The sequence below is a fragment of the Podarcis liolepis genome (genome assembly GCF_965112155.1).
Source record: "Podarcis liolepis genome assembly, chromosome: 7".
Classification (NCBI taxonomy): domain Eukaryota; kingdom Metazoa; phylum Chordata; class Lepidosauria; order Squamata; family Lacertidae; genus Podarcis; species Podarcis liolepis.
Window position 1 is genome coordinate 53,291,302 of NC_139561.1, and position 20,042 is coordinate 53,311,343.

The 20,042-nt window shown below is 42.7% G+C and overlaps 2 protein-coding genes across 6 annotated transcripts in view; one reads left to right on the forward strand and one right to left on the reverse strand.

The window, feature by feature from the left end:
* SMPD3 (sphingomyelin phosphodiesterase 3) overlaps nt 1–20,042 on the forward strand; it is a 351,886-nt gene that overhangs the window by 230,765 nt on the left and 101,079 nt on the right. The window lies entirely within an intron of this gene.
* LOC310712183 (receptor-interacting serine/threonine-protein kinase 2-like) overlaps nt 1–20,042 on the reverse strand; it is a 31,462-nt gene that overhangs the window by 10,588 nt on the left and 832 nt on the right. For 2 of the 5 annotated variants that reach the window (XM_083515020.1, XM_083515021.1), the window contains exons 2-9: nt 19,714–19,908; nt 15,900–16,139; nt 11,633–11,893; nt 7,565–7,737; nt 6,291–6,444; nt 5,160–5,315; nt 4,816–4,964; nt 3,529–3,578 (exon numbers count right to left, since the gene is read on the reverse strand). In XM_083515020.1, the coding sequence (XP_083371146.1) occupies nt 3,529–3,578; nt 4,816–4,964; nt 5,160–5,315; nt 6,291–6,444; nt 7,565–7,716 (661 nt within the window). In that variant the 5' untranslated portion in view covers nt 7,717–7,737; nt 11,633–11,893; nt 15,900–16,139; nt 19,714–19,908. The remainder of the gene's footprint in view (nt 1–3,528; nt 3,579–4,815; nt 4,965–5,159; nt 5,316–6,290; nt 6,445–7,564; nt 7,738–11,632; nt 11,894–15,899; nt 16,140–19,713; nt 19,909–20,042) is intronic. The other 3 variants (XM_083515022.1, XM_083515023.1, XM_083515019.1) reach the window with 2 other exon arrangements.

The window sequence follows — 20,042 nt, forward strand, 5'->3', positions numbered from 1 at the left end:
TGTAAGCTGCTTCCCTCCCACTTTCCTGCTTCAAAGGGAGCCCAGGAGGAGGGAATCTGCTGCATTTGCCAGCAGAGGATCCATGGTCCCCTTCCTTCCCTTCTCCATACAGTGGTACCTCGCAAGACGAATGCCTCGCAAGACAAAAAACTCACTAGACAAAAGGTTTTTCCGTTTTCGATTTGCCTCGCAAGACGAATTTCCCTATGGGCTTGTTTCGCAAGACGAAAACGTCTCGCGACTTTGTTTCCTTTGTCTAAAAACAAAAACAAAGACATGTTTTGTTTATAAAGTTAATTTATTTTCCCTTCAATTTTTGAACTGCTCTTTACAGTATGTGTGACTTTAAAGAGCAGTTAATAAACTGTTGTTGTACCAAATTTGGCTTTGTTTGGACTTTTTTTGACCATAGGAACGCATTAATTGATTTTCAATGCATTCCTATGGGATTTCGTGATTCGCAAGACGAAAAATTCGCTAGACGACAAAACTTGCGGAACGAATTAATTTCGTCTTGCGGGGCACCACTGTAGTTGCTTTGAAGGAGGAAAGTGGGAGAGGAGCTGCTTACATGTTTGTAAGCTGCTCCCCTCCCACATTGCCGCTTCAAAGCAATCACGGAGGAGGAATCCGCTGCAGCCGTGAGCAGCGGAGGATCCATGGTCCCCTTCCTTCCCTCCTCCGTAGTGGCTTTGAAGGAGGAAAGTGGGAGAGGAGCTGCTTACACGAGTGTAAGCTGCTCCCCTCCCACTTTCCTGCTTCAAAGCAATCACGGAGGGAATCTGCTGCAGCCTCTAGCAGCGGAGGATCTATGGTCCCCTTCCTTCCCTCCTCTGTAGTTGCTTTGAAGCAGGAAAGTGGGAGAGGAGCTGCTTACATGAGTGTAAGCTGATCCCCTCCCACATTGCCGCTTCAAAGGGAGCCCGGGAGGAGGGAATCCGCTGCAGCTTCCCCCACCTCCCGCAGAAGCCGCACGCTCTTTAAAGGGGCTGCGCGGCTTCTCCTGGCTTTTCTGGGAGGTGGGGAGATTCCCCCACCTCGTAGAAAAGCCTGCAGGAGCCGCACAGCCTTTTAAGAGGGTGCCGCTCTTGGGGGCTTTTCCCCCAGGAGGGAAAAGGGACTGATGCGGCCAGTCAGTCCCTTCTCCCTCCTGGAGAAAAGCCCGCAAGAGAGCACGAAGCTCTTGAGGGCTTTTCCCGCCTGCCTCCCCCCTGCATTCGCTCCATAGGACGCACACACATTTTCCCTTGCTTTTTAGGAGGGAAAAAGTGCGTCCTATGGTGCGAAAAATACGGTACTTTATTTTCCATTCAGAGTAGGAAGGAATTCCTTCCAGACCCTTCATCATCTTGGTTGCCCACCTCTGCACATGTTCCAATTTGTCAATACAGTATCCTTCATTTTGTTACCTTTGGCCCCAATACTAGAAGAAGATGCTACTTGCACAGTGTTTGAAGAGAATCAAGACTAACCCCACCTAGATGACTGCTGGTAACAGGCAAGAATGGAAGCCAGAAAGAACAAACAGTTAGAACAATTTGGGAGCTACCCAAGTCAAATGTGTTTAGAAGAAGTGATGCATGGAGCTTCTGACTTGGAAGTCCTATTGAACCCTCAAGATTTACTTCAAAATAAATAATAATAATAATAATAATAATAATAATAATAATAATAATAATATATTTGTATCCCGCCCTCCCCTGCCAGAGTTGGGCTCAGAGCAGCTAACATCATATTAATAACACATAAACACACATAGGATGGGGTGGTATAGGACTTATTGGCCACAACATATTGTACATGCCACCCCAATCTCTGTGTGGTGATAGATTCCAGAGGTTCTAGGGCTCATTTGTTTGAGATGCTGATGAGAACCCTTAGGTGACCATTTATGGTCGTTGTCTTACAGAGAAATTTGTCTGACTAGTTCAGCAATAGAAACCTCTGTTAGATTCTAACCCTCACTGGGTACAGACAGAATTCTGGGTACCATTTAGACTGACTTCTCTTCATCTCTGTGAAGAGGAGTGGCTAATTGTTTGCTACTCCTTTTGCCTGGAAATTTTAAAAACATGCAATGCATGCTTCCTTAGCTGGTGTTGGCTGTGCCCAAATGCTAGATCTCTCCTGAAAGCTACCTGCATTGCTAGGTTTATGCACAGACCAATTTATAAGTCGCCCAACAATAAATATTCTCCAAGTAATATACATGGTTGAGTAGGCAAAAATAAACCATAGTGCACAATGACTCAATAAAACCACAAATCACTGGAAACAACTCAGCAATAGTAGAACAGCATAATCGAGTCATAAAACATAAGTAAGACACAAATCAATGCCCCAATCAATCCAACAAAACTCAGCCAATCTACAAATGAACAAATTGCCATTGTTCTGCAGAGAGAGAAAATAAAATCGCATCAAATGAGCACAGACATGCAAAACTGACACCAACCAGAAATAGACTGATCTGCCCAGCCCTGTGACACATATACTTAGTAAAGGAATTATAATATATGGGTCAGGAGTTGGCAGACTCACTTGATGGTCCTTCAGCCACCCCCAAATTATGAAGATGCAGAAGTCTGTGGGTTGCATCCAATTGAAGTTATACACAGAGCACACCCACAGAACTGAAGGACTTAATTAGTTATGTCCACTAATTTTTCTTTTTTGCTAAAGCAGGCAAGTCCACTAGGGGCTTATCCACACTTACCTCTTTCCAGGCATAGTGCAGGATTTAAAGCTCTGTGTCCAAGCACCACTCCCCTCCCCCCTTTTTGTTGCCCCAGAGCTTTTCCTGCAAAAACCTGCTTTTTAATACTAGAGCAAAAGTCAAGCCACAGAAAACCTGAACTGACATTTGCTCCAATTCAGCTTTAAAGAGTGTGTTTTCATAGGGAAAGCTCAAGGCAAAGCTGCACTCAGACACAGAGTATTAATGGCAGACCTCTGCCTGGAAAGAGTGCAGCAAAAGGTAAGTGTGGCTAAGCCCCAGGATAGAGACGTCTCGAGAGAGCCAGTGTGGTGTAGTGGTTAAGAGCGGTAGTCACGTAGTCTGGGTAACCGGGTTCGCGTCTCCGCTCCTCCACATGCAGCTGCTGGGTGACCTTGGGCCAGTCACACTTCTTTGAAGTCTCTCAGCCCCACTCACCTCACAGAGTGTTTGTTGTGGGGGAGGAAGGGAAAGGAGATTGTTAGCCGCTTTGAGACTCCTGAAGGGGAGTGAAAGGCGGGATATCAAATCCAAACTCTTCTTCTTCTTCTTCTTATAGATGTTTGATGCAGATTTGTAACCATCAGGGAAGAATAAACAGCAGCAGTAGCCATGGCCCTTAAAAGACTCAGAAGGCATCTGAAGCTGCTCCTTTTTCAAATGATAGCCAGCAGAAAAATATTCCAGTATGATTGCATTTAGGAAGGGACCAAACCAGACAGGAGGAGGTTAAATTAAACAGCACTTCTTTTATATTAGGGTGAAGAAGCTAGGAGGAAAATAAAATGAAAGGCACACATGCAACTGCCTACCTTTCAATGGCTTCTGTCTGACTAGGATTTCCCAGCACATCATTCCAAAACTAGGCACAAATATGGAAAGGAAAGCATCTGTTACTTTGGAATATATGCTACCCATACCAGTTAGTTCACAAGCTTCGTGGAAAAATACATTTTTCTTCATTGACCAAATTCTTATTTCAATTGTTTTCAAAACTTGAGCTTCCACAAGTGTTGGTCCACAGCCGAGTTTCCCCAGAATGTAACAGTAAAACTCTTCTGTGGTCAAGAAAGAAAAAAAGTTTGAGCCTTTCCAAACCTAACAGCCCTGAATCCGGAAATGGAGAGCAAAAGAAAAAGGAAAAGAAAAAACACCTATGACTAAAAAGACCAGTAGTTCCAGTTTATCTAAAGTATACATCTGCACGAAAGCTTGGGAAGGGCTCCAGGACACTGCCTTATCACTCAGCCCTTCCACAAAAACAGAAAGGTTATTCAAACGAGTAGCCAGTATTAGGAAATTGTATCTTGATATTGCACAGAAAATGTTACTATGATCTTCTAGCTAACCCAGAGAATGCTTAGAAGTGATATGTACAATTGATGATGACGATGATGATATTAAACCAAATATTGTCAGGCTCCATCTGATTTCCTTCTTTTTATTGAGTGCAAGCTTTTGCATCTCTGCTCTGAAATGTCCCACTGAACTCAATTCTCATCACTCTCAAGTAAATGTACAGGGCTGCAGGACTGAGATGTTTAATGTCCCTTCCTTCCAACTTCAATGGAAAACCTTCAGTCTTACAATAACTTTTAAAAAGAAAAATAGGAACGTAAGCACAAGCAAGGTACAGTGGTACCTCTGGTTGCGAATGGGATCCGTTCTAGAGGCCCGTTCACAACATGAAAAGAGCACACCTGCAGTGGCGCATCTGTGCACACGCGGGTTGTGATTTGCCGCTTCTGTGCATGCGTGTGATGTCTTTTTGCGCTTCTGCGCATGTGTGAGCAGCGAAACCCAGAAGCAACACTTTCTGGTACTTCTGGGTAGCCGCGGGACATAACCTGAAAGAACGTAACATGAAGCGGACGTAACATGAGGTATGACTGTATAGGCAAAAGCAGTGTTTTCATTTAAAAGCCAGAACATTATATGGCAGCACTAATTTAGCAAATTAAACCACCTGAATAAATTCAAAAGTCACATTGTATTGAACAGATGCAAGACTCGGTGCTGAGGAGACCATTTCTCAGACCGAGTGGCATAGCCTTTGGTCAATCAAGGGATGAGATTCTGTTTTTGAAATAAAAACTCACCTGTAAACATCATCTTCTTGTGAGAAGCTACCCCCTTGAAGTATTGCTGGGGAGAGATAAAGCAAATCCCAACAGCTTCTGTTGTTACAGTTCTGTAAGACAGATATTAGTTGCTGCCTTCTCCAGGAGGCTAGGCCATAGTCTGATATCTGAAAGGAAGAAGTGAAGTTTAAGGAATAGGATATGCTATTAACTGACCCAGCCCTCTCCTATGCAGTGCCCCCCAGATGCTTTGGACTACAACTCCCATCATCCCCAGCCAACACTCCAGTGCTGGCTAAGGCTGATGGGAGTTGTAGTCCAGAACATCTAGAGTGTGCCGGTAAATGTTTAAACAGACCCACCTTAGCTCTGTACTGCAGATCTAGTAGGACATTTGAGGGTTTTAGGCTGTGGTGAAGGATGGGAGGCTTCAAACTGTGTAGATAACTTAGGCCCTCTGTCACATCTGCTAGGATTCTTACACAGAGAGGAAAAGGCAGTTCTGGGTAGAGTTCATGCTAAACAAAAAACAGGTTCACAAAGCCATTATGTCAGTGTTCAGCTCTATCACTACTTTACTAGTATCAATATTACCTAATGCACTATTTAAAAATGGGATTGCCAGTGTAGCATCCTTCAGATGTTAAATGGACTGCAACTCCAATCCTCCCTGAGCATAATTTATTCTGGTTTGGGCTGATAGAAGTCCAGCTACATCTGCAAAGTACCAGACTCTCTTTCTCTACCCACACCCCAATTTAAAACATGCATTTCCAACACAATTCAAAGTAAATATCACTGTGGGTCCTGAAGAAATTTTAGCCAAGTATTTTTTGGTGATTATGCTAATGTTGTGTGTGGAAGATGTGTTCCTTTACTGATAATAATTAGTAGAGGATTAGTTTTAGTATGTTTGGTTTTAAATGCTGCATTGCTATGCATTTTGTGGTGTTAAGTCATTTTGAGATTCTTCTGTAGCAAGCAACAAATAATTTTATGCCCCTCCCCAAAAAACACAGTTGGCCATGCAATTCTATACATGTTTGTTTCAGAGGCAAGTGGGACTGACCTCCAGGTTGAATGTGTATACAGAATTGCAGCCTAAAATGCCTGCTGGAGAAGAACCTAGAGGTTCCAGTCGAAAACATATCCATTCCATATCCCAGTTGTTCACTCCCCAGCCCACAACCAAGGCAACCTAAACCTTGCTCTCATTAGTGGTTAATTCAGGATGACCAATACCAAAGTGTTCCTTTACAAAATGAACAATTAAATGGTGGAATTTGCCACCACCTTTTTTTTTTAACTCCTTCCCTGTTACAATACCCTATCTGCAAAGATAACAGGGTGTCATGTTACTGAAGACAAATGCAGGCAGAAATGAATTATACCCTGTACAAGGAACATAAAGGGGCTCAGTAGATACTCACAATGGATACTTTGGAACCGCTAAAGGAGGGCTTGATAAAAAGACTCCACTGCCTCTTACATACCTCATGAATGAGCAAATTGAGAGATCCATTATGCATCCATTCAGTGGCCACCCCAAGGACTCCTTGGAACTGGTAGATCCCGACAGGAGGCATGAGCCTGTTGCACTGTATGCAATGTATGCTGGCTACCTCTTGAAGAAGTGCCTTTAAATCTCTGCAGACATGATAAGGATCAAAAGACAGCAGTTATGCAATGAATATTTCATTGATGAATTCAGTGAGAGAATATTAACTCATTACTGCAAAAGTACCTGTCAAAAGTACCTGTGTGGTGCACAGCAATTAAATTCAGAAGTCTACAGTTAACTATTAATTTCACATTTTTGCCTGAACCAGGGGTACTGTGGTTACTAGCTCACCTCTGGACTCTTGGCAGCAGGGCTTCTATCAGCCTTGGGGGCTGAGAGGCAGGGGAAGTTTACAGTATGGGATGTACTGAAAATGCACTGTTAATTTATAGTGCCTGAATATAATCACACAGGTAAAGGATGACTCCATTAGGGGTGCCTTAACAACCCCTGGAGCAAATACTGAAAGTAATCTACAATCAGCATTTGGGACCCACCCCCAATCGGTTTCTAAATCCTTTCCATATTGTAAGTGAAGGGTGGCAGACCTTGGGCCCAAGTGCCAAAGGTGGCTCTCGAAGCTGCTCTACTTGGCTCTTGGAACTCTGCTCAGGGTATACCCCCTCTGTAGGCCATGCCTCTTGCTGGCACTGCTCTGCCCCCTCCTCAAGTGCTTCTGCCCGGTTGGAATGTGCTCTTGGACTCTCACGGATGGAGAGGTGAGCGCATGTTTGTGTGCACAGAAATTCTGGCTGGATGCAGCCTACCATACATCTCTGTGTTGCTCCGCTCACTTTTGCCTCTGGCTCCCTGCCCCTCTCACTGGCATGTGGCTGTCATGAATTCTGACAGTAACTTTAATTTTTAAATTTTCCCTTAGCCTAGTGGTAGAGCACATTCTTTGCTTGCAGAAGGTCTCAAGTTGGCATATCCAGGTATGGATTGGAAACTCTAGTCTGAAATCCTTCAGTGATGCTACAGCCTCCTATGTTGTAACCTTGTACCAGTAATCCATACCTAACCATATCTACTTCCTTTCACTTTCTCAATATTACATATTTGTGTGTATTCCCCCCACTGTAGAGTATTCTGCTTCTGTGCAATTCACACTTATTTCCGATGCAGCAGCAGAAGTCACCACCCATTCTAGGAATGAAACAAACAAACAAACAAACAAACAAACAAACAAACAAACAGGAAACCCACCTCTCTGTTGTTTCCTGGCTAGTCAACAACTTCAAGGAGACATCTATATTCTGAGGTGCATGGAAGGCTTTGAGAGCAAAGCCAAATCCTGTCCTAGTTAGACAAATACTCTCCAGATCTTTCTGGGAAAGGATGGGCATCAGGTTTGACATTTTGCGATGTTTAGAAAAGGACTGAAACAGAGAAGTGAAGCATTTTGTTCTGATTGCTTGTTTTTAAAAGATCACTACTGCCAGCATATCACACTGCAATACAAAAAGTCCTGAATTACTCCCAAGAGTGCAAACCGTTGAACTCCAGAGTCAGGAGCATTATCATATGTAGCTTGAGGCTTTTAGTTGAAACAGCATGAGTTTTTTGTTTCTGGTGTTGTAAACTGAAGGGGGCTATGTTGAAGCAGGCTGGCCAAGCCTGCCATAATTTGCTCATGTGATTATTAGATGGCCAACTCTGCATTAACTGAAGGACAAGCCAGGGACACCTCATCCTCTGCAGCATACATCTGGGTCCATAATTCTCATGGAACTTGTTGTCATGGAACTAGAGCAGGAGAGTCATCCCTTACAAATTAGGAATGTAGAAACAGGTTCATGAATCAGAGGAGCACCACATGTTATGGGACAGCAAACTCCTACGCAGTACCTCTGGGGCTGGATAAGAGATAGCATCAATAAATCAGGTCGTGTGTTCCAAAAATAGAAAGGGACTTAAGCAGCATTAATCCCTAAGTGCATTGTATGCAGACATCACTGAGTGAGTTAGGAAAGCCAGGCTGAAATTAAATATTCTTCAAAATAGAGAATTTAGGACTGTAGCTTTCAAGTGCTGTTGGGTGAACTGAAGGTCTCTTTGGAAGCTTTGCAAAGTTCACCTATTCATGAATGGGAATGAGCATCAACGGTCAGTGGCAGATCTTCCTCTGCTACCATTTACATTTCTATCCCATCTTTCCATACGTAATAGCTCAAGGTGACTCACAGCAATAAAACATGCTATTTACAATAAAATAAAAAGCAATACAACAGAAGGATATTGAGTATATTTTAGGGTTGCACAAGCAACATTCAGGCACAACAGGTCTATGCACCATTCAAAATCTTTTCCATATTGACAAATCTGCCAGGGAATCCTTGTATATTGCAGAGGATTGCAGAGGATACGCCCTAGGGTGCACCCTGTTTCAAGCAGAGTGCTAGACAGATATATAAGGCAGCTCTGAATAGCTGCTTCACACGAAGCAAAATGTCCTACAAAGATACATAGAGAAGTCTATGTTTTGTATCCCATGTATGCCGTATTTCATGCTATACATGTGCATCAGCAAGCCTCAAATGAAGACAATTCCCTATGGCATATACTTGTAGCACAACAGACATGTGTACACTTTTCACATTGCATTTACCCACACATACAATATCAGTTTTCTACATCGAAATGATAAGGCCTCATTGATTGAACCGAGTGCTTTCTGCAGGAGCGTGGGGGGAGAGATACCACACTGGAACATGGAAAAGCTGTGTTCATTTCTGAGCTCTGCAAGTATAATCCTAGATTACCTGCCTAGATCACATCATTAAATCAAGATGTCTCCATACTCCCAATTTGTACAGCTTGGGTGGTCTTCCTTCAGTTTACGAGCTTTTGGGTATAATCTTTGTCACTGTGTTTATTTACATGACCATGGAAACCAGCGCCCCAAACTAGGCTTTTACCTCTGTACAAGCCGTATTACTTCCAGTCACATAGCCTTGCTAGTCTGTTGCAACAAAGAGTCTTGTGGCATTTTAAAGAAGAAGAGATGTATTGCAGCATCAGCTTTCCCGGACTAGAAGAGGGATGGGAAACCCTCCAAATGTTGTTGGACTACACCTCCCATCATCCAAGACCACTGGCCATGGTGGCTGGGGCTGATAGGTGTTGAAGTCCAACAACATCTGGGAGCCACAAGTTCTGCAGCCCATTGTTGTCACAGGCACAATCAAGCTTGCTGTCACAAAAATAGCCGCATAATTCAATCATGCTCTCACACAACTGGTTGATTGTCCTTTGGCTTGTTACATTTCCAGCTTTAACACTTGAGAACCTGACAATGATTTTCCTTCCTGTAGGATTTAGCCAGAGATCGCATCCTACAACATGCAAGGATTTCAAGTGGATAAAAGGAAAATAATCCAAGGCTTTATGCTCCAGTGCACACAAAGATCCTGACTGCATAACAATCCCTGAGAGCTTGCAAGGTTAAGTCCTAGTTTGAACCCCCACAACCCTGTTCCCCCTATCTCCCCTGGACCCCTGCCATCTGGTTGAGTGAGCAAGAGTGGAGCAGTTTTTTATAACTCTGCCTAATTCCTCATACCTTCTCGGAAATAAGGCTATTTTAAAATGTGACTTGCTTATGAAATATTTCTAGCCATAGTTGGGGTTAAAAAAAAAAAAAGATGCAGTGAAATTGGCAAAGACTGTTGTCGTTCTTTTAATCTATTTTGCTCTGCTGAAGAAGCACATAGCCTTGGCTTTATCTTTCACTCCTCTTTTATACACACATTCAGTCTGTAGCCAAACGTGCTGCTTCTTCAATTACAACACAGGAAAAACATAACCCTTTCTCAAAAGCCCTGGTGCATGCTCCAGCCACCTCTCTCGTAGAATACTGCAATCTTCACTCTGGCCTCCTCACATCTAACCTGAACTCTGCTATCCAAATCATTAAACTCTCTCATTATCCTGGTCATGCCACTCTCTCTTCTTGGCTGTTCCCAGATACAGCACTAGCTCTATGTCCTTAACTTTGAAGTCCACTATGTCTTTGCCTGCCACCACTTTATCTCTTTGTTATTATATCTAAATACACCCCTGTCCATGATTTCTGCACCACTTGCTCCACTTGTCCACAATCCAAAGGGCTCCTGACACCTTCTAACAGCTCCACCCTTTCTTCCTTGCTTGGACTTCCTCCCAGATCACCTCCATGATGCCACCTTCCTTGCTTTCTGTACTGAAATCCATAAAAGTTCATAAGGCAAGCTGGAAACAGGGACAAAGTCCACAAATGTCTTGATTTGCCCCCAATGTGGAATGTGTGTGGAGCAGAACAAATAGAAACTAAGCAGAACAGAAAGTTAACTAGCAGCTCTGGTGATAGGGCTGAAATAAAAACTGTATCTGAGCTGACCCAAGACCTCAACACTGACCAAAATATGGTTTAGCAGGCCAAAGTTTGCTTTCACTTTCACATTGTATCTATTCTAAGCAATCACTTGGCATTTCTCTTCAAAAGGAATAGTCAGTGGGAAACAGAACTTGTTCACCTACTAATGTAAAATGCATTGTAAGGATGTTTAGCTTGTTTAAACCCAGCAACTATGCAACTAGACCCCAGAAGAAAAGTGGAGGATCTGATTCTGCAAACTGCACCCATCCAAGGCATGGCATTATGTCACAAACAATGGATTTAATTAATTGAGAAATGTAATAAAATCAGCCTGTGACAGCACAATCCTTTTCATGTAAATCTCATTTAGTTCAGTGGGTTGTATCAGCCCAATTCGTAAGTGTGTATCAGATAGCAGTCAAAAAGACATGTTGTGCAATCCATTTCAGCATTGCTTTACAGAATAAAGACTTGGTTTCAAATTGGACTAAAAGTGAAAGGGCCGGAAAAGTGACTTCTTAAAGATATAAATATATAAGTAATTCTTATAGGACCCCTTCTCATTAGGCCGGGTTTTATACGCTAATTGTTTAACTATCATCTGACCAGCAAGCATTGGGGGACATTTGAGAACTTGTCCCATGTTACAGAATTTTATTTTTGTTTGTCGATTATGCTTCAAAAGTACTTTCAACAGTCACGAAAATTTGCAGAGTCATTCTAGTACTAGTTGGTACAACAAAACAAAGCCTTCAGCAGATCCCATTGTCACCTCCTGTTGTGGGATGTCCCCTGCTTTAACAATCTCCCACTAAAACAAGGCAAAAAACCATTCCATAAAAAACCCAATTTCTTTAGCCATATTGGGTGGGGTGGGGTGAGAAGAGAACACTTGCAAAGAGAGCATTAAAACTTACCTCAAAGAATGTGAGCAGTGAATACGCAGGCTTAATAGCGGTCAACTGCTCTGGAGAAGAGAAGAGAAGAGAGTATCTCCAACCCAGCACACTTCTGCAACGCACTCTTGTGCTCTGCTGATTATGAGTCAGATGCACAAACTCCTCCTTTATTGGCTGCTGACAGAGGCCAATTTCCCCCCCAGGCTAAGTTACAATTGTAACTCTTCCGTGCCCACAGATGACTTCATTTTCAGCCGTGTCTGCCTTCCTTCTGACATTCTGCGAAACACATTTAGCAAAAATTCATACAACATGCAAGAAGGGAGGATTCTGGTTTCTTTGTCAGTAATAAACCCTCATTAGTTAATTCAGACAATACCTCAATACCTTTAACCATGATCCTCTATAATAGAGGATCCTCTATAATAAAATAATTTATTCAGATCTTTTTTATATAAATGTGGCTTACAATAATGTTAAAAATATGCAATTAAACATTAGCATAATATAAAACAATACAATGATAAAAGGCAACTGTTTAAAAAGAAAATGGAATTCAGACAATACTACGGTAGGATGTGAGGAAAAAACTCCACACATCAAGCGTATCAGGGCAAACTTGCCACCGCTTGAATGTTTTTTTAAAAAAAAATGGTAGAAGTGAACAATACAAGCAGCAGCATTAAATGTAAACCTGACCCACATGCCACTCAATTACCAAGGGTATGAGAATAGAGAAAATTACAGAATGGCAGAGAAGAACAGAAAGGACAGGGGAAAGAAAAAGGACACAAACTCTTACTCCACTCCCTTGCCTGTTGCATTTTTTTAAAAAAATGTTTTCTTTCCATTTCTGGAGGGGAGAGAGACTTTCTGCTGGCCACCAGGGAATGGCTTTTCCACCTGCCTTGACACACCCTCCAGCCCAGGAAGCCTTTCCCAGACCATGACTTCGAAAAGAGCAGAAGCAGCTGGGAAGAGAGGCGTTCAGAGATATTTTTAAAAAATATTATAAGTTGTCTGTCCTTGTTTCTCAATTTGACCATTTTACATGGTTTTTATGTTTTGTGGTAATTTATGCTCTGTGTTTTGCTGTTACTTTTATTGATTATAGATTAGCAATTCTTTATTGTAGTTGATAAGTGTAAACTGTTTAATTATTATTTGCTGATGTGTTTACTATTGGATTAAAGTGTATTATTGAATATTGTTTTATTTGGTATAAGTTGTTTATTTTTAAGTTACTGTGACTTTTTTATATTGGATCAGATTGTTACTATTAATGTTTGATGTTTTCTTATGTTTTTATATGTGTTGGAAGCCACCTAGAGTGGTTGGGGCAACCCAGCCAGATGGGTGGGATATAATTAAATTATTATTATTAATTATAATTCAAAGGCACTGCACTGAGAGAATGTGACTACAATGGTACCTTGGTTCTCAGACTTAATCTGTTCCGGGAGACCATTCAACTCCCGAAACCATTCAAAAACCAAGGTGCAGCTTCCGATTGGCTGCAGAAGCTTCCTGCACTCAAGTGGAAGCCGTGTTGGATGCTTGGCTTCTGAAAAATGTTTGCAAACCGGAACACTTACTTCCAGGTTTGTGGTGTTTGGGAGCCAAGCTGTTCAAGTAATGTACTAGTAACTCTAGATTGCCAATGAAATAAAGGAGCTAGCCAAGCCTGGTAAACATTGGCACCTGGGGGCAGCCGATGGGGTAATCCCTGATCTACCTCCTGCCCAGCCCTAGTATGAAGTCCCACCTGAAGGCTGAAATTGCTGGCCGGCCATTTGCAGGCTAGCTCACAGCAACAGCTTCATCATTTAATTCTACTGAATGTACAGAGTGGGCTGCACAGTTGTATTCATTGTCTATGCACCAGCTTGTCCTGCACTGGCTCCAGAAGCATAAAGAGTGGCTGAGGAAACCCAGACAGATGGGCAGGGTATAAATAATAGAAATTATTGTTATTACTATTGAAGAAAAAATATTCTTGGAGAGCTGCTGCCAAGCAGTGAAGACAAAGCTAAGCCACGTGAATCAATGGTCTCACTCATTTGAAAACAGCTTCCTACATTCCTATGATCTATCCCTCCTCCACCAACCCATTCACTCTCCTGCATTGAATTTGTTGTCAACTACCAGGTGAGTTGTTAAATACAAACCTGCTGTGTGCAAAATGGCTTGATATGCTACATATTACATGACTGAAGAACAGCAACGTAACAAAATATTATATCTCAAAATGGGATCTGGCCAGGACACCGGAAACCAAACAGCAACACATTGCTGTTGCAGATAAGACTGCAATTCCTTTTAAAAAAAACACCCAACTGTCAGGTGTTACATCTTTAATAAAGGATTCAGCCTTTTGTGGGTTCATTGACTCTTGAAAGGTTGAAGAAAATATACTTTTTTAAAAAGTGCCCAGGTTTGGGGAAAAAAATATCAATAGGTATGAGTTTCAGTGAAAGAAAATGTTATGCAAATGCCAGTGGGGGGTATAGATTAATTGAGTTGGTCCTATCAACAACATTCAGAAAGGATAACATTGTGGGTGAGCAATGTATTTCTGAGTAAGAAATAAATGAGTCAGAGTATCAGGTGGCAAAACATTGCAAATAAGCAGCATGTAGGCTACCAAATACCACAGCCATTGCACATCACTGTTTAGAAAGCCTGTGGGAATGCTAGGAAGGTGTTCTGGTGAACTCTTTCTGTGTCATTCTGGTTATTCAGGTTGGGCAGCACCTTCATTTGTCTGGATCTGACAGAGACTGAGGACAGACCTATGCTACAATGCCTTGTTGATCTTTGTTATTTGCCTCTGCACAGAGAAGATGAGCATTGAAATGATGCACCGAGCAATTAAAATGACGATGAGCTGTTCAGGCCTGGAAGAGCTGCCACCTTCACCTATTCACAGGTGTGCTTCCCATCGGCAGCTGTGAGGTCATGCATTTAGGTGTACTGCAGCCAACAGGAGCCTCCTCCAACATGGTGCCCACAGATTCATTGGTCAGGGGCCAATGGGAGTTGTAGTTCAAAGCATCTGGAGGACACCAGGCTGGCCAAATGTATTGTTCAGAAGCCTTGCCTATTGTTTCTTCCATGACATGTTAGTTTTTGCACGCATAGTAGTGTGCGATTAATATGGACTACCATTCATTTACATGCATCACAATCTGAAGTCTAATCTGATGCTATGCAGTAGCAAAATATGAACCATGTTCAGCTTCTGCCCATTTGAGCTGCCCCTTGTGAATGCTTTATGCCAAAAAACAAACAAAAAACAAACTTTGCACCCATGCAGTCATGTTTAGTTCAAGGCCTGAGCCCTCCGAATGTAAATCAAGAGGGAGAAGTAAAACAGTGGTGCCTCTTGGCTGACTTGGCAGGACTACCTTTTTAGCACCTCCCCTCCCAGAACTGCCTCCATCAGCATCCGTTGCACCTGGCTCCATCAGAGGGAGAAGCAAAACAGTGAAGCCCCCTGTGCTGGTTTAGTGGGATAGGCTCCTCCCATCCCAGTGTGGACTTTTTGCAGTGGCCCTTCCACTTAGTCATTATGAAACTCAATGGCAAAGTATAGGCTCTGCATGCAGAAGGTCACAAGATTAATTCCCATAATTGCTTGCCAGAGGATTTCAGCAAAAGACCCCAGAGAGTCCTTGCAATGCTGTGATGCATATATGGCAGACTCACATGAACTTGGATTTGTGTGTTTTCCTCTTCCCTCCCCAACCTTTTCTCCTTTTGCACTGTATCCATTAAGAGCTCACAAACTATGAGCTCACAAACTTCAAAGCTTTTTACAAGCGATCACAGAAGGGCACTATATAAATTCAAAAAACAAACACTATGCTACTGTAGCCTAATGATGCAGTTATGAATCAGAACATTCCCAGTTCATATTTCACCTCTACTATAAACTCACTTAGGCAAGTCACTCTCCCTCAACCTTAGCCCCCCATCTGCAAAACAGGAATAACAACATCAGCCAGCCTTACAGTGCTGCTGTACAGACAACAGCATGGTAATACAGATAGCATACTTTGACCACCCTGAAGCACTTTATTAACATTACCAAGCAAAGCCTGTCCATTGCTGCGTTTAGTCAAAATATGCAGAATATTTATACTCATAGTCATCTAGATGTGGAAACATATACTTCCCATCTCCTTGAAAGAACACGGGCCTCGTTAATGTCCACACCCCCTCATTAACATCCACAACCCTTTGTTAACGTCCACACCCTCGGCACATCAAGTGCCAGACCTACCTAGTTCCAGGACGAAGTCTTTGATGATTTAAGAAACACTGATGATTCATGAAAAGCACTAGGCCTCCCAGACCTTTCCCTGGTTTCTATAAATGCAAGAGCTGTGATACTCTCATAAGGGAAAATGAAGACACAGTAGTGGTTCACCAGCTTCTTCAACAGCTCACAATTCTGGAATGAGCCCTTTTCAATTTGTAGGTCACATTCTTCATGGGGGCTGCATGCCAGTGGCGGGCAGTGCTAGAAGAAAAAGTGGGTGGAGCAATGGGCATGACTACATCCCAGCCCTGCAAAAGTCGGAGATTACACACACACACACACACAGAGAGAGAGAGAGAGAGAGAGAGAGAGAGAGAAGGAGAGAGAAGTGTGCAGCTACATGAGAGTTGTAGCTACACCTGGGGTAGAGCAGGAATGACAAAGGTGGTGGTGCTATGGAGAGTCCCGGGGTCTGGACAGAGAGGCATTAAGGGCTGCATTTGGCTCCTGCGCTTGAGATTCCCCAGCCATACCTTAGTACACATCATCCTATATAGCCTTAATCAACACAATAGGAACACCTTCCACAGTTCCAACTTCATGCCATTATTTAGCAACATTAAGATTACATGCCGAAAATGCTAGCATATTAAAAGGAGATTGTCAGCACTGGCTATCAGTTTTTGTGTTCTTCCTCTGAACTGGGGCCAGTTCAGAGTACTGTAATGTTTTTGACTTGTATCTCTGCCTGTTAGTAATGATCGCCAGAGGCTCTGGGTTTGGAGGTTAAAAGAGTGGAGAAAGAAGGGAGACTTCAAGTTGCTCCAAGGACTTCCTTTTGTTTCTTCTGAATCTTCCAACACTGAGATTCCCTGGATGATCCCAGCTTCCATAATTATGAGAGACTCTATTTTACCCACACTGCATAATTATACACACCTCTATCATGTCTGGACCTTAAGTCTGATCCTGCTATACTCTGCTTATGTTTTTAAACTGACCCAAAGTGAAGTGGTGGTTCTAGGGTGCTTTCCAGGCAATGCTAAACTGCCCAAGGCAAGCAGAGCAAGTGACAATGATGAAAGGGACTTTCCCAAAACCACTATTAAATTTAACTGTCTAATTTTAGAATATAGAAAAAAAATGAAAACCCAAAGGAAAGAGCAAATGGTATGTAGGGTATATAGCAGATAACATGAATGAGAGAATATTCTTATTTATTGACTGCGGGAAGTGGAAAGAAGAAAGAAAATGGAGAAAGAACTAGTGAATTATCTTATAATAACCCGAGCTCAGGCACAGTGACTGGACTTTGAAACCTGGCCCTATACATCCTAGATTTGAAATGCCATGGTACATCTGCAGCAGCACAAATGGATGCCTTCATCTGTCCTACCTGCAAGAAAACATGTCTCTCCCATATCTGCCTCTACAGCCATTCTGCAACCTTCCAACAGTTTGACTTCATCCACAAAGTCGCACTCCTCCATTGTCAAAGACCCATTGAAGTTGATGGACTTGCCATTGAAATAAATGTATTTTAAGTTAGTCAAGTCCATCAACTTCCATGGGTCTTCTCTGAGCAGGACTAATATTGGCTAATAACCCACACAGTAACCCCATGAGATAGGTTAGGCTGAGAGAAAGTGACTGGGCCCAAGGCCACACAGTGAGCTTCACAGCTGAATGGGGATTTTAACCCCATGTCTCCTAGGTCCTAGTCCCACACTCTAACCCTTACACCATGATGGCTCACTTAGTACCTTCCTGACTACAAGAATAGACTGGAGCTTGCTTCTGCTGTCCTGATGCTAAACGCATTTGCTTGAGAATAAACACTAGACCTTGCAGGTTCTGTAAGAAATTCTATAAACCATATTGCTATGGTGCTACAGCCTTTCCCTGTGTAAATGCACATTGTTCTGAGGAAACAATGCAATTTTGTAATTATGCTTGCAAGCAATCTGTTGATAAGAAAAGCTCAAAATGATTTCATTGTTTAGTGACCTTTCATTCACCTCCTGTGGTAATTAACTCAAAATGATCTAATGCTCCTGGAATTTAGACCTGCCATGATGTAGTCTGGAGTGATATTCTTCCTCCACTTTTATAGAAAAGCAAAAGGCACACCACTTGAAAATGAAAAGCAAGGAGGGAAAATGCTGCTAGCCCTCCTGCAACCAGAAGCGGTTTTAGGGTGGAACGACTAGTGTGGTCACACTGGGTGCTACCCTGCAGGGTATGTGAAAACAATGCTATAGAATGGAGCACAAGAGATGGAGGGGTACCAGATTTTAGTGTCACACAGGACGTGCTGAAATTTGAGAGCCCAAAGTCCACCACTGCCACAACAGCTCCTCACTACAAACAAGACCAGAACTTTTGTTGTAGGAATGCTGCCCTCTACAGGAATCACATGGCTGCACATGGTTCACCTGCTTCCATTTTTTCTTCCTACCTTTGAGGTAGGTTAGGCTGAGAAACAAACAGGCCCAAGGCTCAAAGTCACCCAGTGAGCTTAATGGCTGAATGGGGATTTGAACCCTGGTCTGCCAGGTCCTAGTCCAACACACTAACCACTACACCTCACTGGCTTCAATGTGAGTTATTCCAAGCTAAGGTGGCATTTCCAAGCAGATACATACTGTACAGGACTGAAAACTTTCTGTTCTATCTGGGCATAAAGGATGTAGGAATGGGTCAAGTAACATGAGCCAATTCCAGCAAACTGTTCTCCATTCACACAATGGGTTTATGAAATGATTCTGCAAGTTCTTTTAAAAAGGTAATTCCCTGACAAGAGTTAAAAACAGGAATCTAGCTTTCTGTTTACTGAACTCTCAACTCACCCAAGCAAAACTGCATATAACCTATTTTGTTACAAAGTTTCCAAGGGCATTAACTCAAAGAGGAAGTTTTTAAAGATCAGCAACAGGAAACATGACAACAGACCCAACCCTAAACATTCTGTATTCTTTGTGAGACATGGCTTCTCCATCTGTAGCAAAATTTATACATGACACCAACTTTGGGAGAGAGAGGGAGAGAGAACCCTGCAAGACTCACATATCCAACTGGCTGGATAGACAAGGGTAAACAGTGAAGATGTTGCTCAGCGGTAGAGTGTGTGCTTTGCGTCTGTGTCTGCAGTGGGCCCCACATCCAAACCCCAGTATCTCCATGTAAGGCTGAGAAAGAGCTCCTGGCTAAAACCTATTGGCTGATCTCTGGCTGCTTTGCAGGAGATTGGCAAGGGATTGCAATTGCTTAATGATAGCAACAACAAAACAACTTTTCTCCACCTGAATCAGGTTGCTAACATGACAAACCAGGAGTAGACTTTTGTGTAAAAGCATTGTGAGCTGAATTCAGTTCTAGTACCGAAAAGCAATCCTGAGACTCAAAGGCACACTGTTTTTTCATTCTTGCTGTGTCTTTTGCACATGGCTCTGGTTAGCAGAATTTGAGTTCTAGTAAAAAAAACCCACGGACGCGGGTGGCACTGTGGGTTAATCCGTGCGCTGCCCTGGTTCGCCAGAAGCGTCTTAGTCATGCTGGTCACATGACCCAGAAGCTGTACGCTGGCTCCCTTGGCCAATAAAGCGAGATGAGTGCCGCAACCCCAGAGTCGGCCATGACTGGACCTAATGGTCAGGGGTCCTTTTACCTTTACTAAAAAACCCCCAAAGAAGATCCAATAAGTCTGAAGTCTGCTCATCCTTGACACTGATAATATGGAACGAGATGGGTCAATGGTTTGTCTTGAGACTGCTTCCTATATTACAAAAGCAATGCTTTAGAAATGAATAATGCTCAGTAGCAGCAACTTATTCACCAAGCAGATTCAGTCATGGCAAAAAGCTTCGTGGGTGGCAACATTGGAACACTGCCTTCTGTCTGCTACAGGTAGCATTTCGCTTTGGGTGTCAACCTTGCATGAAGAAGGCCATAGGTCCCTCTACTGGCTGGTCTGAAGGCAGGTGCAGTCACCATTTAGGTAAACCTAAGCAGGTTTGGGTCTGGTCAGTGTCTGTAAAGCTTATGTATGCCAACTTGGGTTTAATGATGAAGAAAGGTGGTTTATAAACATATGGAAAGTAATTTCAGAAGCTTTTTAGCTTAGTTGTGAGCTATTAAATGTTTGTTTATTCAAAATATCAATAT